This window comes from Aythya fuligula, chromosome 8 (assembly GCF_009819795.1).
Source record: "Aythya fuligula isolate bAytFul2 chromosome 8, bAytFul2.pri, whole genome shotgun sequence".
NCBI lineage: Eukaryota > Metazoa > Chordata > Aves > Anseriformes > Anatidae > Aythya > Aythya fuligula.
The window spans coordinates 17,598,000-17,625,635 of NC_045566.1; the positions used below are offsets into that span (position 1 = coordinate 17,598,000).

The 27,636-nt window shown below is 40.3% G+C and overlaps 1 protein-coding gene across 1 annotated transcript in view; it reads left to right on the forward strand.

Annotated features, from left to right (window-relative positions):
• The window catches only part of PLA2G4A (phospholipase A2 group IVA), a 65,481-nt gene that overhangs the window by 201 nt on the left and 37,644 nt on the right, over window positions 1-27,636 (forward strand). Inside the window, exons 2-5 of the mRNA XM_032192312.1 lie at window positions 6,506-6,587; window positions 20,981-21,129; window positions 23,909-24,022; window positions 27,065-27,102. Coding sequence (XP_032048203.1) covers window positions 6,506-6,587; window positions 20,981-21,129; window positions 23,909-24,022; window positions 27,065-27,102 — 383 coding nt within the window. The remainder of the gene's footprint in view (window positions 1-6,505; window positions 6,588-20,980; window positions 21,130-23,908; window positions 24,023-27,064; window positions 27,103-27,636) is intronic.

A 27,636-nucleotide genomic window follows, 5' to 3' on the forward strand; every position in this document is an offset into this window, starting at 1 on the left:
TTATTCTAATAAGCACACAGAACTAGAGTTATTGTGAATTCCTTTAAGTAAAGTTAAGTGTGGTTAGAGCAAACTTATGAAGAAATTTATTTGAATGAAATTTGAAAGAAACTCAACTTTTCAAAAAGAGGTAATGACTTTGAGTTGTTCTTGTGTAAGTCACAACAGAATACAGGCTTCTAACTTAACGTAATGAGGGTATTGTTTTAAGGGAATTGCCTGTTTGAAGTATTTCGTTAAAGTGCCTGTATTTGACTAGTTTATCATACAAGTTTATTACATGCTGTTAGTCAGTAGCCTACAAAAGTAACATTATGCTACTTGCTTTCTCCCTTCCGATACAGTTTTTCTATACAATTTTATGAATTTACACTTCTCCCTTCTCATCAGTATGGGTGGAGGGATGAATTGGCAAATTTAGATACACTGTTCTTAAACCAGTGTCTATCAATGATGTTGATTCAAAGAGAATCTTCAACATACAGCCTATAAACTCTAGGTAAGGATCAGTGAGAAGATCTGTGCCGCTCAACAACACATTGGTGCCAAAGTGCTCCCTCCTTCCCACTGCCTTGCAGTGGCCCTCCTGCATCCCTTGTACCAACTCTGAAGTGCAGCTGATCTGAGTGAGCTCACTGACTTTGCTGAACTGAGAGAAAACCAGTTTGAGGCAGAAGATGAGATAGGTGCTGTCAGAGCTGGCCCAAGCAAAGGGCAGAACAAGCTGTATGAGTGGAGAAGTAGGGGGCAAGGGAAGGAGAAGGAAAATGGGAACAAAACTGCCTGTTGTGTGGTGGCAAGCCAGCAGGATGGGTCAGTCAGCAGCTTGCTGAACACAGTGGCTGCAGTGTGCTCTCACATATCTCTGCTTGAATGACTTTCTAAAGTAAGCACTGAAATCACAATTTCTATCAAAACTGAAATCTCAAAACAAGCTGATTGTGTTCCTATGAGCTACTTTTCGTAATTGTCCCAGAATCTCATGGCAGGAAAAGTGATACATACTCAAAGATAGCTACCATATACTTGCCGTAATGTTGAACATTGCTAAAAATATAGTGTGTGCTTCCTTGAAATGATCTCTTATCAATAATGTGGTTTCCACCCCACGCAGTCACATCCTTTATGTGAGTTTGCAGCCTACAGATGTCAAACTTGTGTTTTACTCCCTATGCAGTTCTGTGAATGCTGCTGTAAAGACAAGTTTCATGTCGATGTCTCTATTTACAAGTGTTTAAAACAATATGCTAACATATTCCTTTCACTATCAGTGCCCTCTCCTGGATGGAATATTTGGTTTGCTGTGTACCTTTATGAAAGCGGTCTCAGATGCATTCACTCATTTCATTGACTCATTCACACAAAATACCTCTTTTGACACCAGTATGTGCACCATAGTGAACAAGATACAGTTTCACAAGAACAAATAATTGCAGTCCTCTGGCAGTGCTGAATTCTGATGCAGCAATGTTGTAATCGCAGGCAGGACTATTGTTAATGCAAGAGCTGATTCTGTAGTTGTTTGAAAAATGCATGGAAGTCTGAGTTCTTTTTTCATTCAAATGTAAATTGCAAGGAAAGTTTTACTAAAATTTGAACACTCGGGGCAGCAGGCTTATATCAGTGCAAAATAGTGCATTTTTATAACACTTGGCATTAAAAGTCTCAAAAGAATTCTGCATTTTCCAAAAGTCCTTATGCTAACCACTATGCATTTTCTGATCTCTTTTATTTTTATTCTTTCCTCTTTTTATGAAAGATTAGAAGGAATAAAAGAAGGTGTTCACAGAGTTGCTGCAGAGTTGCTTCACAAAATGCTTTTGGGTTCAGAGAAGAGTTGAGACATAATATAACTTGTTAACTTGGTATTGGGGTTAAATATTACAATAACGAATGAAATAACTTCAAAATGTATGTGTATACACAAGTATTTACCTTTATTTGTAATATCCATGTAAAAGAATGAACTTCATTAAAATCTGTTATTTAACAAAATAAGCATTTTCATTTGTCCAGCTCAATTGTCAGCTTGAGTGTCCTGCTTATAGTTAAGGAAGTAGAAGTAGTAAATCCTTATTACGCAAGGTATACCAGACCTTCCTGATTTGTATTTGGTTTATATCTCCTGATTGAGTGATATTTTGTGACTCAGCATTCTGGGGGATGAAAAATACTGTATTCAACACATGCAAATTCCTTGCTTTCCTGGTAAGTGTGGAAAGTTCACAGGCAAAACCTGATAGTGCTACAGCAGATTTTTAGAGCATTGTTTTGTTTCCCAGACTTGTAGTGCAAAAGTATGTATAAAAGTATAAATGAGGGGAATTAGATAATAAGAGAAATTTTACTGGGAGAAAAAACACAGTTCAAGGTGGAAAAAAAAGGAAGGAGGCAGGAGGAGGAGTTAAAGAAGGAGACGTGTGAGGGCAGGAGACACTGAACAGTTGTTCTGTGTACTTGGAAAACCTAGTGCTTGTACCTAAAAGGAGTGGACTGAGCAAGGAGAGCATATTCTGTCATAACTTAGAAAGCCCATCTTTAGAGAAGGCATATTGAAGGTGGCTGTTTCTGTCTTTTCTCCCCTCTTCTGCCTCTCTCCTTCCTTCTCAAAACTTATGGAAGAAGTAAAGTGAAAGAAATATGTAAAGCCAGGTCACCTTGGAAGAGAGGATTTAGGCTTTTCAGTTTTGTGAGCTTCTGCAATTTTTAACCTGTCTTAGATTTAAAGATATGCAGATGTTGCTCCACTCAGTGTTGCAATGTTTAAGTGATTTATACCATCTTGTTTTCCTCTGAAGTAATTGAGGAGTTAGCAATGTACAGATTTTTATCAAGACATAAGGTGAACTAAGTCACATCAGAAAACATAGCTTTGTCATCTAAATTAGCAAGGATTTAAGTGTTTAGAGTCAATATACTGTGTTTTCAGGGGGCTTTTAACTTCTGTAGGACTTAGTCTTTCCAAAAACTAACATCCAGCAAGTCTTTTGGGATCATTTATTTGGTAATGTGGGTATTTAGGTCTCTTAGAAACTGGATCCTAAGTGTAAAATTGCCTTAATTTCCGTTTGCACTTCAGTTGCATTAAAAACATTTATTTTAGGATAGAAAAGATCTAGGCTTTCAAGCTTCCTGTGTATCTGTGTACATTTTTACTAAGAGGGAGATCATTTATTTTAGTCCTGTGCAAATTTCTTCTAAGCATGTGATTAAGTCTAGATATTAATAACTCTATAATTATGAGCCTCAGTTTGTTATTTTGGGTGAGGCATGGGGAAAGAACATAATGGTTTTCTGCTGTTTTACCAGGCCTCTGTGTATTCACATTGCTTTTGGAGGATACCAAATCCTGTGCCGCAGTTAACTCTTGGCACAACAGCAGCTGGAATTAAGAGGTTTGCTGCTTACATCAATAAAAAACAGTTCTCATGGTAGCATTAGGTAGCAACTTGCAATAGAAAGTAATGACAATCTCCATATTGCTGTAATGAGAAAATTCCAGTGAGTGGTGTTTTATCCTCGTTTTGACAGTGGGCATTTTATTTAGGCACGTGAGATGTATGGATAGGACTGAGATGCAGGCAAACTACTTTCCAGAAGTGCTTTCTGTAGGTGAACATCTTACAGTATCACCATTTTACAGCCAGGACTCTGGGGACCAAAATTGTCCTCGAGCTTCGCATAGCAGCTGAGAACAAAATCCAGTACGCCCTTGTCCTATACTCGTAACTTAATTATAACTTCAGCCTCCTCTTTGTTGCTAAATATTCAGTGATCTCTGATTTGTGGTCTCAAGCAAGGACAGGAGCTTTCCTAACAGCTAAGAATAAGGGGAAGGGTGGTGTCTTTGTACTTCGGGCTGTTTCTTTTTAATTATAAGGTTGTATATGACAAAGCAGTGATATAACAACATCAGTCTGGGTGAACAAATGTTGGGGCCAGCACTGCATTGTGAAACCAGCACTTCAGCGATCTGACATGGATGAATGTGGCACACACTGATAAAACAGCTTTGAGCATGCTCAAAAAGCAAGGTAGAAACAAGGGATGGAGAGAGAACCTGTTTTCTGGAGATTGACACCTTGTAAAAATTCTTGAAACCATGTAATTTCAGAGCTGGGGTAGTTTTATGTAGCTGTGTGAGAAGTCCTGACCTCCTTCCTGTTCTTCCATCCACCCGTGGAAACTGCAGTGCAAAAGATAGATATCATGAAATTATTGGGATGTCTTCCTGTCAGGACATGGCAGGCTGTTAAATAGGTGATTTAAATTAAGTAGGCGATAGATGTGAAGTCACACGTCTAACACCTTCCTGCTAAGTTTGATACTTCCGAGCAGGTTAACAGTCCTGGCTGGGAGACTTGGCCAGAGGCTGGATCCCATTTTTGCTGCAGTTGGCGAGCTGCTTGCTGCGAAATGACAGCTTCAGTATACCGCTTGTAAGCTAATAGTTTGCATTGCCACAGTTTTCCCACTGCTTGCTTACTTGTTCTCTGAACCAGACAACTCCTACAGCTTTACAGAGGAAAAATTACAGAGTTGGTATTTCCTGCTGGGCAGACTGTCATGAAACGAGCCTCCAGACATCCCCCTACCTGCGGGTGACTACAGCTTGAATGAAGATGCAGCAAGTCATTGTCTGGGTCAGCCAGTGTCTGCAGTGAAGTCATACCCTTAGCACCACTGGGGGCATTTTCCCTAGGTATTTGCCACTGTGATGTGACTGTGCCTTTGCAAACTTCTAGACTGCAGAGTTGGGGAGGAGTTTATGTTTCTGCTGTTGTTTTTTCAATGAGCCTTGACTCATCTCTTACTTAAGAATTCACAAGCCACTTTTGCTATCTATAGATGATGATTGATTTTTTATTTTTTATTTTTGAGCAGATGATATGTAACTTACAAGAGATTGTTGTTTCTTATCTTATTTGTATTGAAGCGGGATCCAGTCTGGTTGTGGTGCAAGAATATCATGTATGTGAAATAGTGAGGCTTGTCTGAAACAACCAGTTCTGTAATAACTGTGAGAACCTCTTGAAGGCCCTTATAAGTCTAGCAGTTGAAGCAAGCTGTAGCTTAAATGGAAGTACAAGCCGCTGTTAAATCTAAACCATGAATAATGAATTGTAGTGTGTTTTTTTTTGGCTTGTCTGTTTCTTTCTTTAAAAAAGGTGTTTTGAAACAAAGCACACACACACAAAAAGCACCGGGTGCAGCCTGAATAAGCATGTCCCACTCTTAAGGTGCTGTCTGTTATTTTAAGTAAACTTCAAGGAATTTCCTGATTCTGGTAGTTCCCTTTCTCTTCTGATTGGGATACATTGCAAGATCTTCAGTACGTGGTTAGCTGTCCTAATGATTCTAATGGGTGAGTAAGAAAAAACAGCAAGAATGTCAAGGCAGAGACCTGTGACACAGGTGTGTGTATGAGCTGTAGGTGACTGCCTGAGCTCCTCTGGGAGCTGGAGAACAGCTCGGACGTTGTGCCTAGCGCAGGAGCAGAGCTCAGGGGCAAGGGGGTGCCCCAGTTTCCATCCCAGGAGGGCTCATGGGCTGGTGCCGGGGATGAACCAGTGTCCAGGCAGTGTGGGCAGCCAAAGAAGCTATGGTCAGGCTGGGCGTTAAGGTAGCAGCGTAGGTATGAGCACACAGAGACAGTTGTGGGGGACTTGTGCCTGGTCGTAATACCGAGTGCTTACAGCTTACCCATGCTCTGCTTCCTTGTGGAAGGCTGATGGTGTCTGTACACAGTGATGCTACTCCTGATGGCATTCAGTAGTTTGGTCAAACTTGTGACTCTGTAAGCAAAACAGATGTGAGCTACTGGCCTCTTTCCATTGAGGTTTTTACTTTAATTTCTTAATCTCACTTGCTTCCATTCAGGACATATATTCTGGCTACTTTTAAAAGGCAGTTCTTTTAAAAAACTCCAAAAACGGTGTGAAATTTGCTTGTGGATGTTTCAACACCTTGCTTTTTGCCCTCACTCCATTGTCTTAGGGACACTTACACTTTGAATAATGATGTGTACTAAAAAGTATACTCTGTGCTTTACTAATTTTATCCTTTCCATGTGCAGTATGCATATATCTGTTCCAGAACATGTACTCAGAAGTAATTGCACCTGTTCTTTTTACTGGGGAAAGGTAATTACAAAGATGAGCACATGGTAAAATAGCCCCCTTTTTATTTTATTTTTCTTACCATACCAAGTTGTCCTTGACTGACTAAATGCCTTAAAGCAGGTTCTGTAGAGAGGAGGAGAGTTATTTATTGAGATTAGTAGGTGTGGCTGCAGGAAAATCAAGCAACCCTAGTGTAAGGCTTGACCTTTCAGTAAAGCTGCAGGGTGCAGTTCAGCTTTAAGATGCTTTATCCAGTAGGCATTTCATTTGCACTTTGGCTTGGGGATTTCTCTCTCAGTTCTTGGATGAAATGAAACCTGTTTTAATAGAATAGCTGCTTTTTGATTCTGGAACTTAATCACCTCTAACTCTCTGACTTCCAGGTGGAACACCAGTATTCTCATATATTCACTGTGACAGTAAAGAAAGCCACAAATGTCACAAAAGGAGCCATTGGTGACATGCGTGAGTATTTCTCTTTCTGTTTTGCCTCTTTTTCTAGGAGACTGTTTCTGTAGGCAGGGGAAGGGGACACAACAAGATTGTCATGCATTAAAAGATTGGTTGTGTAGTGGTTTCTGTTTCTCGTCCTGCTTGTTAAAGCTGGAGTGGTGTAACCATTTCAGTGCTTGTTCACTTCAACTCAGAAAGCTGATTTGCCACTCCTTCTTTCCATCGATCCAGAACAGATGAGTGAGTTGTAAACAATTTGCCTACAAGCAGACACCACCTACGTTTAGTTTTTTGGCGTAGTCGGAAGTGCTGTTCTGAGTATAGTGAAACTGGCAACTGCTGTATATTCAAAAGGCTGTGGTTTGGTGGTGTGAACACTTGGAAAGAAAGAAGCCCAGAGCTCTGCTGAGTCAGTACAACAAAGTGTGGGGGGGGAATAAGCAGATCTCATGATGGGGAGCTATATAAGACTCCAGCACTTCTTCCCTTTTCAGTTGCACTTCTGAGTCTCCAGACTTAGCAGCTGAACAGGAAACAACTAGGAAGAGAGACCCATGAAAACTCTCATCTGTTCTTAAGGAGGGAAGAGAGAGAGAATAATATATTGGCTCAGTCTATAGAAAGAATACTCTTGCTTCCTTCCTGATGAGTGTTTTGCTGTCAGGTCATGTCTCACTTTCCCTGGCACTTGATCCATAGCATTACATAGCCTGAGACTGCAGGCTGAGTGGTACCTTGCTCCTGCTCTTTGATCAAGCTGGTTTGAGATGCAGATTTCCCTCCTAGCACATTCCTGGGGTTTTGAATTTCTTTCAGGTCAAACTACAGCAGCTGCTCTAATGCACGGTCTTTGCTTCAGCAGGTGAATGATTCTTTTATGTTTAGTATCCAGCATTGATATCAAACAAGGTGGGTGGCTGGGGAGAAATAGCAGGGAGTGTTGGCTGGGGAAGAAATGGAAATCCATTTAGCATCTACTGTGGGGTGAAGAGAAAAGCACAAGCAGAAGGTGCTGTGGGACATTGTTCTGGCAGCTTCTGAAAGGGTGTTCATGTAAGAAAACCTTGGGAGAAGTGGTCTGGCCTAGGGACCCCACAGGTTTGTGTGAAGGAGAGGACAAGCAAAATGGGAGGACACAGGATCCTGGCATGAGATAGAGTGTGGGGAGCATGCGAAGGGAAGAAGGGGGGTTGAATTATTATATTAAATGGACTATGGAATGGGTTAAAAAGAAAGCCAGAAGACCATCAGGGCAGGTATGGTCCTATTGCATAAATTCCAAATATTATGCATCAAGAACACTGAATTTTCTTCCAGTAAAAAAAGAAAATGTTTTGTAAAACTGACTGAATCATCGAAACTGAATAGTTACTCAGGAAGCACTCTGATAAAACCTGGCAGAACTGTGCTTAAGGGCTATTGAAACCTGCTTGGCTTCCTGTCTGAGGCAGCTACTAGTGCTCTGTAGCCCGAGGCACCTCGGGCATCTCACAGTGAGCTTCCAAATTCCCAGGGCTCGTTCTTGGAGTCCTGGCAAATCCCTGAAGTGTGTATGTGTGGGGCGACGAACAACAGAAAAACCCAACTCAGATGACTTTTCATTTTTCCAAAACAGAAACAGAAGCAATGTTTTTATTTCCCATGTACATACACATCTCTGTGTATTGGAGCTTGGAAGCTATTTGATCAAATCAGTAATCTTGTTAATACTGAAGAAAGATGCGTGAAGCTGTGAGCAGCACAGGGCCTTTACTGGTCGTGCCAGCCAGTATTTTTTTCATTTGATTTGTCAAAACTGCAACTTGTTAAAGGAATTTCTGAAATCTTACTCTTGGTTTCTGTTCTCAAGCACAGGACTTGCTAACAGGGGGAGTGGCTGTGATACATAACATCACATTCCCTGGTCAGGGTGGAGTCCTGATTGTTGCTGTCCTGTGTGAGAGGCACTACCAAGTTCTTGACTCTTCTGGTGGGTTTCTCTCAGCCTCTTCTGCTAGGGTTGCTCCACTTTCTATAGATAGTGACCAGCTCTGTGGGCAAGAGAAGTAACCTTTCAACATGGTGGTGATGGAGGCCCTGGGAACGTGAGAGATTAATGGTTTGGTTTTTTCCATGCCACAAGTGAATGCCTCAGGTGTTAAAAAGTCTACTAGAAAATTTTCAATTCATTTACATTTATTTATGTATTTTTTTGCCCAGTGTATGAACAGGAACTCTTCTCTTTGGAAAATCCTTCTTAGGTGCAGGAAAGTTTTATATCTCTACAGGTTGTCAAATGCTGCCTTCTGAGGAGATTCTTGTGCTCTGGCTTATGGGGCAAGGGTGGCCAACAATTTTGATCACTTTGTATTTTGAAGTACTGCTGTGCTTTGCAGCCACGTTTTACAGCTTTGCTATTTTTTCTGAGACTGATAGCTTTCAGGAATAGTTTTGAAGGTTTAAAGTAGACCCAAGTTATTAAATGTATGGAAGTGCTTATAATTTTGCTGTATATCCAATGTAAGGATCTGCAGTCAACTGCTGTTCAAGGGATCTTGGGTCTGGTGTACATGGTGCTCTGACTTGGCTGGGCATGGAGGCCCAGCCACTGTGGCAGTTATCCACACCTCCTTCTCCCCAAGCCTAGCTTGTGGAATTCCAAGCAAATTTTTAAAGATGTTCTACACTCTTTGTTAATGAAGAGCATACCTGGTTGTATCAGCCTTAAAACTTAGTCATAGGCAAACACTTCCATAGGTAACTTCCATAGGCTGCCACTTCCACAGGCTATGAATTTCCTTGTGTGAACAGTTCATGTACAGCACTGCTGATTCAAAAAGTTTTCTTCATTTCCTGGCCAATCTGGGTGACTGGAACAACAGAGAAAATTGGAGCTAGGATAGCTGCCAGATGTTTTTCTAGCTTCTATTTTTATTTTTTTGGCTGAGGTTTCCTATTGTCTCGGCGAGCTTTAAAATCTTTATTAGAATGATGTGATGGAGATTAGCAATCAAATCTGAATCTGTGTCATACCAGTCTCTGAGTTACCAAGCTGCGGTAGCTTGGATTTGATTTCTCAGTGTTAAAGAACATCAAAATACTAAGAAAAGAATACTTGCATCATAATTTTTTCCATGCAAATAATTTTCATTTATCTTAGATTTTGATCAGTTATTCAGAAGACATTCTTCACTAGAAGGGTGCTGAGGCACCGGCACAGGTTGCCCAGAGAAGCCGTGGATGCCCCATCCCTGGGAGTGTACAAGGGCAGGCTGGGTGGGGCTTTGGGCAACCTGATGTAGTGGGAGTTGTCCCTGCTCATGGCAGGGGGCTTGTACCCAGATCATCCTTAAGGTCCCTTCCAACCCAAACCATTCCATGATTCATATATGAAATTATGTCTTTCTCTGCAGTTCAGTCTAGTACCTTCTGATTTCAAATATCTACCCATTTTCTGTTGTCTTCATAGAAGAGAACTTCTAAAGATTTCACTTATTTTAATTTCATGGTCCCGCTTTCATGGTGTCTCTCACACTCTGGATGTTGTCCTAATAACATCCAATCAGTGCAGCTCTACCTTTGAAGAAGGTTTGAATTCTGTGGAAGTGATTGCTGCTCTAATAGTGGTAGTGAACTTTTCTGAGTAAGTGTTTTAACAAGCTGCATGATTTAGGAGAAGAGCAACTGCAGCATACAGAGTATCTCAATGTCTGTGTGTTTTTGGAGAGGACATCATCATTCCTCAGCTTTGTGTTGGTCACAGGGTCAGTAGACCTTGTAAAATCTTTTCTTTTGTGTTCAGTGTAGTTGATTCTTATATAATTGATGTTTGTTTTTGAATGTGTTATGAAGATACCACTCCATACTGCAAAGCCTTTCATTACTTCCATGACAATACAAGAACCTGCAGAAAAAGATCAGAATCCAAAACTACAGCATGCTGGAAGAGAAATGCTTGAAAACAGTGATGGTTCTTACACTAGGACCCTGTTTCCAAAACTTGCTAATGTGGGGATGGATCTTCTATAGGATCTAGATGGATCTTCTAGAGGTAGCTCTTGGCTTGGCTAGCTCATGCTGCAGCAAGGAACAATATATGTCTCCTGCAAGTCAAGGAGATGTTCTTCCAGTGTGGTTGGTGTTGTTCCAGGCTGCCTTCCGCTTCTCCAAAGGAGATAAGGAGTTGTGGCATTTTGCAAGACAAATGGGTGTCTGTCCCCGCCTGCTGCACCTGCCTGGCCCTGGCACGAGGATCTAGTCAAGCAGCATGCATGGGAAGGGGAGGTGATGTCTGTGGTTTCATTTGCTGTTTGTTTCCTCCAAGTCAATAGGTTGGGGGAACTTACCCATGGGGTTGTGTTTACTTTGAGCCATAGGTCCTGGTGTTGAAGCTGGTTCATTTAAAGCCAGAGTCACATACTTGAGTGCAGTTCAGGCACACATATGCAGTGTTTTAAACCAAAAAGTTAGCCAAAAGGGAAGGAATTGGAGATTTGCTTGCTCGTAATAGATCAGGGATGCAACAGTTTCCATTACAACAGCTCATTTAGTACTAATCCAGCTGCTCACTTTATAACTTCTGGCAGGTTTCACACCCTAACTTAGCTACAATACTTGATTTAACTGTTGACATGTCATCAGATAATGCTCTTCCTACAAGGCCATGAAGCAGGACCTGAATTTTGCAAGGGAGCTCCAACAGGAAAACAAGCCAAACCCTTCCCCTTTGTCAGCCCAACAACCTGGAAAAAGTAGGTCAGAGTTGGCCAGTTTTCCAAGTCCTACAAGCTGCACATGCAGATCTTCACGTGGCCAGAAGCCCTAAGATGTGCTGCATACCTAGCAGGGCAAAGAAGTGCTGGAATTAGCTCACTGTGATGAGATACAAGAATTTCTGTTTGGACCCATGCTGCATTGATCTGTGTTCGGGTGGCCTGGATGGGCAGCAGAGTCCCAGGATGACCATGCTTTGTGGGCTTCAGCATTCCTTCTCGATCTGACTCTTTCCAACAGCCTTGTACCATCTCTTCCATCAGTCATGTTTTGTGGAGGTCAGTGCTCTACTGCCAACCATAGGAGCTGTCTGACTCCAGAGCCATGGGTAGGTATCTTCAGAAGACACGGGTATGCCCATCTTCAAAAAGGAGCACTACGAATAACAGCTGCTCATGAAATGTCTACTGCATATCTCAGCCAAACATCGATGCAACTGTAGGCTTGATTATGGTTTCATGGATACATGCTGTGGTTTTGCCCTGTTGTAGGCTGCTGCATCCAGAAGTAGTGCTGGGAGGTGCAAGCTTTATTGGAAACAGGCTTATGAGTTCCACAGTGAAACTGATGCAAAAAATGCTGCTCTTCCTACTCATAAAAATATCTTTTTGATGAAAAATTCTATCTCTGAACGCTTGCCATGTAGCTATTGAGGCAGGGACTGGATTTTGTAAAATATTAGTGAAAGCTTGTTTTCATCCTAGAGAAAGGCTTTTCTGGTACTCTGTTATGCTGCAGTTATAACATCAAAGCAGGCATGTGAGCTTAGACCAAGGACCCATCTTGCCTGATACTCTGGCTGTAGGACCTCCCTCTCCAAGCTGTGGCCATGTGCAGCCCCAAGAGAAGGGAGCTTGATGGTGACTGGAAATGGTTGTGTTTCATGTGCTGTCACATCAGCAGGCAGAACTTTGTGGTGGGGCTCTCTGTATCCCTCCCAGGAGCTGTGGACACTGCTGTTTCTGCAATTTGAGCCTTTCACCCCTTTTCTGTAAGGGGTCTCCCTCCTTTCTGTCTGTTTGTGCTCTGTAATAGTTTGATTTCTTCCTGCTTTCTTTTCTTTTCCCTCTCATCCCCTTTCTCAGGGAGGACTTTGAAGTTTTGTTAGGGTTGGGCTAATGCCTGATCCCAAGGGAGAACCAAGACGAACATTGGTCATAGTTGGATACCGAGCAAAAATAAGAACAGGATAAGTATGTGATGTTTTCTTCAGATCCTCTCGAAGCAATCATCTGTTCTCAGTAAGGGACTCCCTGAACTGGATGTGAGGGCTCCTAATTACATCAAAAGCAGAATTTCTCTTGCATAAACTTCACTGGTTTTCCTTACATCCACATAAGTCTTCTCATCCACAGCTCCTTTGATCAGGAGTTCTGCAGGTTACTATGTACTGTGCAGAATAATCACTTTTTAAATTTGTGTTAAAACTGGGTTTTGTAAGTGTGACTTGGAGCTTCCCTTGGTTACTGTCTTGCATTTGTTGGACGTTAACTTGCCCACATATCTGTCTGTAGCAAAGGAGGTTCTCACAAATAACAAAAAGTGCTAATCTGTTGAAACACGAGGAATGTCTGCTGACTCAGTGCAAGGTTGTGCCATGCTTAGTAGGGCAGACTAGCTCACATGCACGACCATCCTTTTCCCTTTATGGGCCTGTTAATGTCGGTGTACATATGCTGTTCTGACCAAGTGCACAACCATCTGTTGCTCAGCGCTGCAAATGAAATGCCTGTGATAACCAACCTGAACAGCAGTGTTAGTGCAGAAACACTTTGCAGGTGTCACTTGATTTTAAAACCTCCCATGACTGCTCACAGCAGCAGTAGTGATGGTTCTCCTGGAACGTGGTGTTTAGGTAACCACCCTGAGCCTGTGTTTACCCATGGTTCTGGCTCGTTTGCGCAGCTCCACATTTGTGGAGGCTTCCTGACAGGCCCAGGGAAGAGCCTCTTCTCCCTGCAAGGCGTTGAGGCCAGGCCTCAGCAGCTTAGTACATCAAGCTCTAGGGCTGCTGGTAGAGGACCAAAACCTCTAAAGCCTCATAATACCAAATACAGATCTAGTATAAACTTGTTCTGTGGATTCAGGGATGTTCAGAAAATGTTGACAGTTTAAATTTACTTTAGCAGACTATGCCAGGCTAGGAGTAATCTATACTCCATCAGCGAACAAAAATCTGGAGTCAGAGTCACATTGTGGGTTTTGAGTAATTTACCAGGAATGTGACGATCTGCCTAAACCTACTCTAGACCAAATTATCGCTGCCTGGATCTGGCATTAACATGGACCTGCAGTCACAGGGGAGCTGGGCAGCAATGCTGCCTCCTCCTGCCTCTCCTGCTGCTGTCTGTATTGACAAAGTGAGATGATTCACAAATTTAACACTGTAAAACCTCTTAGGAGCTAAGCATTTCAACTGAAGAAGGCAAAAAAAAAAAAAAAAAGCAACCCTTAGATTCTGTCAAATCACCAGAAAAATGCATTTTTCTCTGGATTATTGTAAGCTAATGTTTTAGTTGCTTTTCACTGCTGTCTCTCCACAAAGGGAGCTAGAGAATCCAGAGAAGGGTTTTTTTTTTTTGTTTTTTTTTTTCCTCTTGGCTCTTTTACAGATTTGATATGAACCTGTTAAAGGGTTCATCTGACTTTTATTTTACTTTGTTTTGTTCAGGGCCTCATCAGCAAAACTGCCAGTGGCATCCCGCCTGCCAGTAAACTAGGTAGTAGTGCACTCCCAGAGCTGGGAGCTCAGTCCTTTCCGTCTTCTAAATTATGCCGGAGATGAAAAGCGCTGCAATGCAAGGCACTAATGATCTCTAATAAATGCATTACTCAATGACAGGATTTCTCACAGCAAAGCTGCTGTCTCAGGAGCAGTCTTGCCTCACTTGTAGTCACCTTCTGCTCATGAAATCGAGCCCTGCATTATCACCCTTGCCAAATCCCTCTGTAAGATGAGGGACAGAAATCTTGGCAGTCCTTATCATACCTTGAACGTGACAGCAAATAACCTATGGCCTTCAGCTTGTGACTCCTTACAGATAGACTATGGCTGTGTTTGAAAGCTTCCAAAATATCCACTCCAAATTAATGGGAAGCCTGAATGTAAATGTAGCAGTTAAACTGCATCAGTATCTATTGTGAACACTCTTTCAGAATTAAAATAACTGAAGTAAAATTCAGTGATGAGATGGACCACATATGGGCTTAAATAAATTTAGCCAATGTGCTTCACAAGTTATTTGTGTATTTCATTAGTTGCCTATGTATCAAGAGCTACAAAATCAACCAATCTGAAAAACTGAAATAGCTGAAACAGTCTTGTCTGATACCTGTGTTACAGACAGGGCTGGAGGCCACTGCCACTGGCTTAGGTGGCATGGGCTAAGCCACAGTCTTCTTGGAAAGTGGAAACTGAGAACAAACCAAGAAGATCAGAAGTCAGGCCTTGCTGCTTTTTGGGTCCTTCTGTTGGCTGCAGGAGGTGTTAACGTGAAGGTTACCCAAGAGAGCCACGAGGTGCTTGGCTGCCTTGCAGCCCGACACAGCCAGATCTGCTGTGTTGCATTCCCAGGCTCCACCTCTCTAAGTAGGAGAAGAGCTTTTCGGTTTCCAAAATCACACCTCCAGCCTCCATTAAAGACAGTACCCGCTTACGTGTTGCCTGTGAGTTGGCAGGGAAGGTACACTGAGCAGTCCTCGCCCTGAGTGCCTGGTGGCTTGGTCAGACATTTTGCTGCCTCTTTCCACGGCAGTAGCACTGCTGGCTGCTGTGCAGGGCACCTTGTGGCTCTGGCTCCTTTTTCCATTCCTGCCTGCCTGAGAGTGAGGTATGTAATTAATTAATGGTGCCTCTGTTCTCTTGAACACGGGAGCCACCTTGTCAGACCTTGCCTTAGCCTGTCATTTCAGCTACTGTCAGCAAAGCAAGGGGAAGCCAAATCTAATGATACAAATGTTTGCAAATACATTGTTTGAGGACTTACTATTTGGGACTTACTGATGTTGGACAGGTATTAATGAACACTGCTTGTAGTTCCCATTTTACTCTCTTTACACATAAAATTCACTATTTGAATAAAAAATTGGGTAATCATTTATAAGCACGCATTGAAACCTATGAAAAGATTTATGTAGCATGTGTCATGCTGGTTTACAGTGATCGATGCTAATGCATTTTCAGCCTGTTGAAAATGCCTTCAAGCACCTTGCTTAGGGTTTCTCTCAGGACCCAGCAGGTCTGATAGCTTCCATAAGGCAGTGGAAATGTGGCACACATTCCTCCTTGAGTCCCTTCCCCGAGCAGAACTGCTTGTGCCTAGGGCAGAGCTGGCGTTGGACTAGATGATCTTCAGAGGTCCCTTCCAACCTCGGCCATTCTGTGACTCTGTGAGGAGGGCAGTCCAGCAGTTCCCAGTAGGGGCCTCAGCTGAGCAGCACCAAAATTCGTGTTGTTAGTGCTTAAATCAAAACAACAAAGCAGCATGTGGCACAGGGAGAGTTATCTGTGTGGCTCTCAGTGTCACGAGAGGAAAGAATATCAGGCATTGGGAACGTAGATTGAATGGTACACTGATGGGGAAAGGCTCGAGGAGTTTGTGGTCATTCACGTCTAGTTTCATACCTCAAACCTCACTGTTTGTGTTTAAAGGAGAATGAGATACAAGGAAGTTAGAGCTCCCATGTTAATAAGGTTAATAAAGTTGTACTTCAGTATTGTAATCCAAAAAGCTGATGGAAGGTGGTAAAGGTGGTCTTCTGGGACCTAGTAATAATTTATGAACCGGATAGCACTTACTCTTAGAGGATGTTGGTTAACCAGGAGGCAAAAAACTCCAATAAACCAAACTAACATTCTTCTTTAAGGAAGTTCTGCAGTATGCTTGCTGGAATATTCCTGTAGGTGCATAGGTGTGGTAGCTGGAGATCATGGGTCCAAAAAACCTGGATCCAGATTTACTTTCTATAACAGTGATGCATATATTAACTGAAATTAATGTTAATTTAGTTTTATTTAATAATCCATTATGGTCGCTGGTATTCACAACATGCTCGTGGGAGAAAAAGACAGATTCTTTTGTGACAAATCAGATTTTGCAATACTTCAAGAGCTTTGCTTTTCTTTCAAGGCTTGATGGATATTAGATAAAGTTTAATGTATGGTTGAGGTGGGTTTATCCTTGGTGGTTGAGATTTGAACAACCTTAATATTGTTTCTCTGTTATGCTATTGAAATAATTGCAATTGGAATGACTGAAATATGTACAGTTAATTATATTAATATGGGGGCCCGATGACAGTCATCCTACCAAATCAGTAACAAAAGATAAAATGGTTTCCACTCATAGAAAATTTTACAGGTTTCTTTAATAGATTGCTTTGAGCATTACTCATTTTTAATGTGAGAATGATTGATCCTAATTAGTGTCCATTGTGTGTTTCACTTATGATTCACAGTATAATTTAGAGATAGGATTCTATAGGAATTATATATGTAGAGATAGATGAAAAGTCATTAAATTGTTACTTCCTACCTCTCGGCCATTTGTTAAGCCAGCATGTTTAAAAATAACTTCATGCCGAGTCTGCTTTAGATCTTAGATATCTGTTTTCAACCCCTGGGAATTTGGCAGATGCTGTAAATCTTTCAGAAGGCTTATTATGATCAGTTTGTTAACTTCCTTTATAATTAGTCCAGCTCGAAGCTGATAATTGGAGGACCCTGTGTTAGTCTTATTGAAATCAACACCGAGACCAGTGTTGTGTAAAGGTAGGTTTTTAGATACATGTATATGTCAGCTCATACTCTTCACATCTGTGCCATTACATAGGCAGCGCTTAGGCACTGTAGAAGAATGATATTTTAGTTGCATACACACAATGAGACACCATAAAGCGTTGAAGACTGCCAGGAAGGGAGGAATATGAAATCACACTCTACAGTCACTGTCTGGCAATAGTGCTTGTGTCCGTAGCTCTGTCATTTGCAAACCTTCCACGTACTTTACCTGCAATACAAAATTCAAATGCAGGGCAGATTGCTGGCCCACAAATTATAAAAGAGTCATGCAGGAATCTGTGTGCAAAGCATAGCCCTGCAGAGCTGTGTGGAAGTGCCATTTTCTGCAGAAGTAGCTTGAGGGAGAAGTACGATTGCTTACACGTTGCCTCTCTTGAGAAGTGTGTGGTTGGTCTTTCACATAGGTTTTCTTCCAAGTTTTGCTTTATTTTAATGAAGGAGCAAATCTGTGACAGTGCTGCCCCTACATATAGAATCTTCATTATCTTGTAGTGATTATACTTCTAAAGCATCAGCTTTTGACTCATAAGCTGTTTCATAAGGATGCTTTCTTTTTCCATCAAAATATAGATAATAGGAGTGATCAAGCTACTTCTCACTGATACTTTCGGATTCATTTTCTGAAAAACATACCTGGGAAATCAACTAGCAAAACCACATACAGGACTAAATAGATCTGTGCAAGAGGATATACACTTCATCTATTTTATCTGCATATGATAAAATGTTTTAAAACACATTAAGTGAATAATTTTGCATGACTTGCCAGTTTGCCAGTAGCTAGTTTTTGAGTGTCATCCCCAACTGATAACAAGGAATAAAATTTTGATTTACATAGCATAGCTTATAGCAATATCTTAATCAGAGCACACAGTCTTCCAGTATTTTTCCTCTTCAGCTGAAGAAGGAAGTTTGGAAAGAATAGATTTTCATTTTCTTAATTGAAAATAGCACAAAATAAACTTTAAAACATTAAAGGACAGATGATTAACTCTTCGCCTTGGGTTAAAAAACATAATAAAGGCAGGGAGTGAGGGGGAGGCTTGGCAAGACAGAGTTACCAAGATATTTCTTTTATTTATTTTAGTGACTGATTTTCTAAGTTTAGTTGTTCTGTGCCTTGGGTTTAGTTTCTGTTTCAACACTCACTTGGAGTCTGTCTCATAGGAAGTTAGAAACGGCAGCTGTGTGCCAGCTGTGCCGTGGTTTGGCGTTTCCATGTGCTTTGGGATTTGGAAAGCAGGTAGCAAGCCATTTTGCTCTTTGTGTTTAAAAGAAAAATGCGAGTTTTGTAACTTAGATTTGATCCCCTAACCACATAAAAATGGAACGGAAAGAGCAGCATTGATGTTTTGCTCAGAACACTGCTTAGTGCCAGTATTTTTGTTAAAAAGCAAGTTTTTGGGGACAAGTTCAGCCTCTTGGCACTGCGAGTCTGTAGTGTTTGTTGCCAAAATACTGCTCGATGCTTGGACTTAGCATATAAGATCTTGTCGCTGCTCATTTTGGTAGGTGTTTTGCTGTTTAGTTTCACAGGGCTTCGATTCCCTGCCTTCTGGAACAGTTTTGTGTAGTGATTCAAGGGAGCTAATGCATTCAGTAGGAGCTGGCAATTAAAAAGTAAATTTTAAAAAATCTGTCAGTGGGAAAACAAAAAGATGTGAAAGGCACCTAGGGGTTGATCCCCCCTCTTCCTCTGACTTGAGGTAAGAGGCAAGCTAAGATCAATTCTTAGGAGCTAATGAAGATTGCCATTTAAAGGCTTTTCTCGCTGTTCCCCAACTTTCAGTAGCTGAGTGTTAGTTAACAGGTAGTGGTGTACCCTGCCAAGTGGTGGCAATTAGCTGAGACCCACAGGTATGGAGCACAGTGTAAAACTCCCTCAGAGTCTGTTTACATACAGATTTTTAGTTTCTTGAGTCTCCATTTTTGAACAGGTTTGCTTACTGTCCTTGAAGAACATCTAATTCACAGCATGACACTCAGATGTTACTCTGACTCTGCCACACTATTTGACCCACTTTTTGTGGAGGTTCAATGCTTCTGTTGGGTGGTGGCAACAGAAAGCATGTTGGGTCCAGCTGATGTTCCCCACTGGAAGTTTCGATTCCATTCTTCCCTGTTACACAAACAAAACCTCCTGAGTGTTTGCAAAAAGCATTATTTCGGTTTTGTGTTTTCTGAAATGAGATTGATACCCATTTGAAGGTATTGAGCTGTTTTTGTTTTGCTCTTTTCTTTCTCCTAGCTGAAGGACCCGGTGGTTCTGGGCTTCAGCACTCACTGATAATGTTTTATTGAAATTCTGGAGTTCCTAAACACATTTGGCTTTGTTGAAAGAAGTCTTCAGACTTCAAGTATGTACAAGGAGGGATGTTCAGACCTGTTTGACCTTGAGATGGGTTTCAATCACTTTCACAAAGACCTATTTAAAAGAAAAGGATTCTTATTTGTAGTGATTATTGCATTTTCTTGAAAGTGTTTCCCAAGAGTCAAGGGCAACCTTTGCAGAGAGGATACTGAAAAGATAATAGAATCATAGAATTGCTTAGGTTGGAAGAGACCATTAAGTCCATCAAGTGCAACTATTGATGTACATGTATGTGTTTTGCCATGTTACAGCAAATGGCTTTTAATGATCACAAAAATCTTGGAGATAACTTTCCATGCTCTCCTGTGCAGCAGTGTTGTAGAGTCTGGAACGGGCTTCATCAGACTGGCTCTTGGATTTGTAGGATAAGAAATTGTTGAAAAATCTACTTTCTATAAATATTTGATTGACAATGGTGAAATGGAGAAAAAAAGAAATTCCTTACTGTTACTGGATATGTGTTTGAAGTGAAATAAACTAATATGGACTTAGAAAAAATAAGTCAGAGAAATGTTGGTGCAGTTTCAAACACAGCCTATTTTATACTTTGGACCTTGCATTCAAAACTGATAGCATGAAGTTCCTATTTACACAGTGCTCTGTCTTTTAGAAGTTTAACTGAAATGTGAAAACACGATATAATCTCTTCTGGAAATACAATGCAGTGCTATACAAGGATTGCGACAACTGGAATTTCTCATTTAGGAATGAACTGTCATTCATAATAGAGATGTTGACACTGGTGATGGTTAAATCTCAGACAGAAAAGAATCTAATTTAATGGAAAAATCTCATTTGACAGAAGAAAATTACTAGCTTTAACTGTTTGGATTTGTCAGGCTGCCAACAATGCGTGCTTTGCTTTCAGGAAGAAATAGCCATCACTGAACATGTCAGGTGAATTTTTTCAAGGTGTATTTTTTCTTCTACTAGTAATTCTGATTAGGTACTGTTGGCGTATGTTACTATATTTTCAATCAGTGTTCTGCACAGTTATTTTTCAAATGCAGCATGTTCATAAAGTGTTGGTACTGTGGTGACCTCCACAAAACTGCAGGTGTAAGAGGCTCCAAAACTGTACTCCCAGTTACTTGCTTTCATTTTTAATTAAAGACTGTTTCTGTGGAATACTTCTTGGTGTGATAGAAGCCAAAGTAATTAAAGGCTAGAAAGAGAGGAAAGGATAAGAGCTTTTAAAAATAATTACCACTGCTTCATAGAGGTATACATGTTTCCAATAAAATTGAGTTTATCTCGGTGTCCTGTTTGTTCAAGGTGCTCTCCTCTCTTAAACACATAATTTCTGTTTCTTTTGGCATATTGGTAATGCCACTGTATCATTTATGTCATTATATTCATAGATTTATATAGTTCCATTTAAATATATTCCTGTCATAGACCAAGAGATGATCTGTAGTTTAACATAACTGTTACAACCCAAACTTGAATTTTATCTAATGTTTGCATTGTTTTGCTGTGTAGTTGACACTCCAGACCCCTATGTGGAGCTCTTCATCCCCTCTGCCCCTGACTGCAGGAAGAGAACTAAACATTTCAATAATGACATCAATCCCGTGTGGAACGAGACTTTTGAGTTCATTCTGGACCCCAACCAAGAGAATGTTCTTGAGGTAAATCAAGTTACTGATCTGCATCTGTGAAAATGGAACTCGAACAATGTCTGGATGGTTAAAATAACAGTACCTTCTGTGTGTATGGCATCTGTTGTGTGAAGATTGAAGGGTTTGGTTTTTAATATTACAGGCTAGATTTTGTGTTTAGGCATGGTGCTCAGCAGGAAGTATTGTATGAATTCTTTTATTCAGGGAATAGTCTTGAGAGTCATTGTAAGATAGTTCTCTGAGTCATCCTTCAGAGTGCTCATGAGGGCTAGTGGCTTACTGTTCCTTGCATCAGCCATAAATTATTTTGTCTCTGCTTCCTTCACTGATTCAACTATTACAGACTGTGAATAGTTGGGGGTAAAGTCAAGTCTCTGCTCTTTCCCTGCTTCTCCCTCAGAAGGTAGAAAGCAGAATCATGGTTCTGCTTTCTCCTTGTGCCCATCCAGTGGTGTTTTGGGAACTCTTACACCATGTGCAGGCTTGTTCACCAAGCCACCATCTAATATCAATATGTTAACCCTTTCAGGGTTGTGTACAATAAATGAGTGGTAAGTATAATTATTTTATCAGTGCGCATGGTAAGCATGTAAGTTTTACAGTGCTGTTAGCTTGGTTCTTCATAGGGTATGGCCCTAACATGCAAAGTCCTCTGACCCAAGCTTACAGGTTTTCCATCTAAATTAGTTGGATAGACAGGACAGAAGCCAGAGCCTGTGAAGCTAATAACTATAATCTCTTGAGACTAAACTGTTCAAGATTCTAAAACTGTGTTGTGTCTGCAGTAGTGCTCCCTGTCTTCCTTGGGTGAGGATCAGGATTTACTGTTTGGGCAGGAAGAATTGCATGCTCATCGCACTGGAGCATGAAGAACAATCATGCACATGTAACAACACTAGTTTTTGCAGAAAGGAGGTTATGCAAAATAGCTTCCAGTTTATCAGGTGCAAGAGTCACCTGAGTTGATTTGATCTGTTTTGGTCATAGACATGCAACCCGGCTAAGTGAAACTAGAGAAAAGGTTGAAATCTCTCACATAGTTACTGCTTTCTTATAATAATACAGGCAAACAGTTATCAGGACTTCTGCATTTTCTAGCATTGATTTACTCAGTCATTAGAAAGTATAGGATTTTATGAGCTGCCAGGTGGTTGATTTCCAGCATAGTGTGGCTGTAGTTTACTGCTAGGATTATGCAAGTCCCTATTTCCTGTAGCAGAACACAGTAAACTTCATTAGAGTTAGAATTTGGAAATGTATCTTTATAGTACCTAAAGAATGTTTTCTGAGACACATGCTAAAAAAATCATGAAAATTGCCTGCAAAGCTTCAGTGATACCATGTAATAATGGTTAATTTTGGACCTGTTTGATATATATCTGCATACATACATATATGCTGTTCATGGTAAATGTTCTCTTCACCATGAGAAATATATTCTCTAGGTTAAAGCCAGTATTTGTGTTCTGTCAGTGTTGTACACGCTTACAGTTCCTAGCAGAGCCTTTGGGGTCTTGTGGGGGGTACAGTGTCAGAATTCAAATCTGTGAAACTACCTAGGCTATCTTTTGAGTGCAGACTTTGCGATCCTCTCTACTTCTTGGATTATTTTAATCTAAATCTTTAACTATGTCCCAAGTGCAGTTTTTACTCTGTGAAGTGTAAGAAACTCTCCAAAATCCTCTTAAGAAGTTCTTGCTATTGCTATTTGTTTTATGTTAGCCCTCAGAGATTACAGCAAAGGGCATAAAGTTCTGTGAGAAAACAGAGAAATGTAGATACCATTAAAATAATGAGTTCTATACTAAAACACAGTTCCTCATCTCAATGGGTTGATTGTGGCATAGGATGAAAAAGATTCTTCTTAGCCAAGAAGAGGTCGAACCCAGATATAACAACTAGTCATTCAAGTGGTTGTGTCTTGATTCCATTTATTTTATGCAAAAGAAACATTCTAAGCTGAAAACACGATATTTTAGAAGAAACTATTTCACAAAGCAGAAAAAACTCATAAACCAAACGAGTTTGGAGAACTCATTTACTAGAAACCATGGAAATGGTAATTTGAAATTCTTTCTGAACATCTTGAGAACTTGAAAGGCTACCACTGAGATAAAAGACTGCCAGATGTAGACCAATGTGGGTTAGAGCAAATGCATTGAACAACATTCTGCTGTGTCTGCATGAGTGTTTGTATAGTACCACATTTTGAAAAGGCATGTGCTTTGACATGGAGGATGAGAAGAGACTTGAAGATCTGGTTGGATACAGAGAAAAGCTTTGTGTAATTTGGAATGCTGTGTATTTTGCCAAATCATTGCTGTGAAATTCTTGGTCTGTGGATAGAAGGTTAGGACATATGGATTCCATCTTTGCTGAAAAGCTGCTGTATGTTTTTTGGCATATTGCATTTAAAATACTTAAAGTTTCTCTATGGAGAAGTTTTGCTAACTGGAAATTTGAAATAATTATGTATGTACTATATATAATTTGAAGTAATTACATCTGCTTAGTCAGGTGGTGATTTTTACTGACAGAAAGGTGCTCACATGAAAAATGCTTTGTAAATGATGCTGTCCTACTCTTGCCATTGAATGCCTTGAAAATGCCACCTACGCTATGCGTTAACTTATCCTGTTTTAAAATGATATCACTGGGTGTTGACTGGGTTGGGTTAGTCATATTAATTTCCCTGTCCCTTTTGTAAATTTTAATTTTAGGCATAGACTGTATGGAATTAATAAGAGATTTATCAGTGTAGAATTGAATGTCCTTGTATCTTTTCTAGGTTACTTTGATGGATGCCAACTATGTGATGGATGAGACTCTTGGCACATCCACATTTCCTATATCCTCTCTGAAACTGGGAGAGAAGAAGGAGGTCCAGTTAACTTTCAACAATGTGAGTGGCAACATTTGAAGCTTTACCTGTGTTGATGCAGCTTCAAATGTGATGGGAAGTTTTTAAACCTGAACTGAGACCACCTAAACTGCTGTGTAGATCTGGATAGTTTCAGTCCAGTATCAGGTGTCTGAATTTTAACTGTGCTGTGTTGTGGTTAGACAGAGCTTCTTCACAAATCACGGGAAACTTGCTGCTTATAAAGGCTGTGATGTTTCCTAAGGAATCTCACTGAGTGTGATATTACTCAGAGTTTTCCCTTAGTCACTTTGTTGAAGCATAAGAAAAACATTTAGCCTGCTCATGATACTGGTTGGAAGTACACGTTCCTAGATAAAAGGAAATCCAAGACTATTTCCAATTGCATCAGTATGCCTCATTAGTATTTGTGGCCATACTTTCTCAATATAGAACCAAATTTTGAATTCAGTAAAGGATTAGAATATATCATAGATGGGGTGATGGCAGCAGCATGCCAGTCAGGAAATAGCTAAATTAACTAAATGTGGAGGCTGGGGAGGGGTATCTCAGGCAAGGATGGTTCTCTGCAGGCCCTGTTCATTAAGTGCTGGCCATGGTTAAACACAAGGCTGACCCACTGGCACTATTTATCTCCTTACGCTCTTACTGAGAGAAGAATTAAGAAAATCGGCAGCACTGAATGCTTTCGTTTCTGAGAGGATCCTCTTTAAAAGCCTAGTTTCAAACTTTTGCTCTCTAGAAAAGTTTCTGCACCACTTAGTTCAATTTAGTTTAATGGTCTTTGTTAGTGAGAGAGGTTACATGCGTTTTGCTGTTCAGTATATTATCTCTACTACATATGCCTGTGGCTTCCAGAAAGCTAACAGGAATTAATTTATTAGCATACATTGCACTTATAATAAATGGCTGGTTGTAACACAGCCCTAGTTAGCATGTAATAATGCATTAGTGTGAATGCTGCTTAAAAAAAAAAAAACAAAAAAAAAAACAGCAAACAAACCCCGATTGGATTATTCTCTTTAAACTCGTATACAAAACAAATGGTGTAAATTTAACAAGGATGTGTCAATTTAACAAGGATTGCCTGTCTGCACGGAAACTCCTGGAAGTAGTTGTTAAGTCCATGTGTAATTGAATTTGTTCTGCATGTATTGAAATATCATGACCTATTAGAGTAACATATGGGAGGCCGTTCTGAATGTAATTCAGCAGCTGTAATTATATTCCTCACATCTGCTCATCTTTATATATACCATATGATACATATAAATACCGTATGCATTTCTCTTTGGGGCTGTGGTTTATTATATGAGCAGAGGTCGTGATTTGTGATTGCTCTGCTGTTTTGTATCACTGTGATACAACTTTAAAAGTATGTTTAGTTACAGCAAATAACTGCTTAAAGCCCATTTACTGGAAAAGGAGAGTTTTGTGCATAAAATATAGCATTTAACTAGGAAATGCCTTAGGAAATTTATAGGCAAATGGTAAAGGAACATCAAGTCAGGCTGAGCCCAGTGTAGACTATTTGCATGCACAACATGTACTCCAGAGATTTCCATGACAGTCTGTATAAGGGAAAAAAAAAAAAAAAGACATACACTTTCTGTATTGGAACATTTCACTGGAAGGGCTTATTTAATAGTGTGCACATACATTTTTTCAATGATTGGATCACTGCATGTTTTCTGAAGTGCTTTCTAAATTAGTAATATCAGGTGCTGGAATAATGTAATTGCTAATCTGCCTTTGAAGTGTTTCCGTAAATGACTCTTTGCTCTGTTTCTTCATGTTCACCCTTTATTTCTTTGCCTTTTCTTCCTCCCCCCCACACCTTGTTAATTAGCCACCTCATTACAGCACCCACTGTGGAAGGCACCAGGTGAGCACCAGGTTTTACCTGGGCAGGTATGCAGGAGGGGGGAGGCCACAGGGAGCTTTGCAATTTCCTCTCAGTAGCTACTCTGTACAAGGGTGAAGCAAATGTGCAGAGCAAGGAGCTGGCCCAGTTCTAACCCTGTTCCTGGTGAGCACACAACAGAGAGGAGGAGAATGATTCCTTCATAGCTTGAGGTGGAGCAAAAGAATATGCCGTGTGAGTGTTACACACCTCCAAGGCTGGACCGATGTGTCAGTGGCCATTCCCTGTGAGAGAGCTGGGGACATGAAGATGCTTGCCTATTCTTAGTTCCAGCAGCCCTGTGCTTTTGGGTTTTGCCTAGCAAGTGTAATTGGTGCTTTAATCATCGTTTTTAGCCTTTTGTGTGCTAGGAACCCCTTTAAGTGCTCTATGAATGAGGCAGAGGAGACCATTCTGTAGCTTATGGGCCAGGTAGACGCATTTAGCCTGCAAGAGTGCTCTGAAATTCCCACCTCTTGCCACACAAATATTTTTTGTGCATGCAGCTATTCAGCTAGTTATCACCAGAGCTGTTAGATGTGCTAAAAAACAGTCAAATTGTTCCTTTTAGTATTGACAATGAACTAGCATTTTGTTGGACTTACTTTTCTGAAGAGGCAGGAGAATTCTTACTTTGTTTTGTTCTTTTTAACATATTGCCTTGCAGATGCTTAATGGAAGTGAAAGCATTCTGTAGTGACATTCATTAATTTACTTGCATCTTTCAGAAATTGTAATCAATCACTCTTCTTGATTGATAATTTAGACTTATTTGACTATGGAAAGACATTGGGTAGCTCACATGGAGCACAGAGCAGTCATTCTCTTGCAGGTTTCAGATGCCATTTGAGCATGAAATTTGCCCAGGGAACTAGGAAGCAAGGACCAGATGAACTGTAGCTGGCAATAGAAACAAAGGATCTTAAGTGTGTGAAGACAATTATATCCCTTCAGACTGAAGATGAGTAATTGTCATAAAGTGGTATATTTTGAAATCATACTGTGTGATTTTAAAAAGAAAAAAAAAAAGTTACATTTCAAAGAAACTCACAATTCTAAAAACACCTTGACAGTAGTATTTTTATATTCCAGGTGTGTTAATGTTGTGGTTTTTTTTCCTCTGTAAGAGATGTGACCAGATTTGAATCTCTTTTGTGTAGGTCACAGAAATGGCTTTGGAGTTGTCTCTTGAAGTGTGGTAAGTATTTCATATAAAAAAAAAAAAGATAACTGGAAAACATAATAGCAGCAAAGACATTTTTAATTTTATTCTGTTATAATTTTCTTGAAAACATCATGTAGAGATTCCTGGTTTTAACACTGAAATACCAAGCAGTTCACAAAGCAATTGTATCATTGACTTGACATTACTTGTATGAATACTTTTCCCCTTTGCAAATGCTTGTAGGATCCAGGCTATTGTATCTGAATTTCTCATCATGGCTTATGTTAAGTACTTTCCTTTTTAAGGGCTCTTAGACATAAGCTTCAGCTATTACCCTCATTATTTTACCTTCTTTAGTAACTTTGCATCTCACGTTAGCTTTCACCATATATGAATACTCATTACAAAGCCTCCCTGAAATGTGTTGATACCATGCAGTATTAATACCAGGTTAATAAAAAAAAGTGTTAATACCATGCAGTACTGAAGTCAAAGGTGAAGATCTCAGTAGGAGCAGGATTTCCGTTAAAGCTATGCGGATGCCTATATTTTTAAAAAATATTTTTA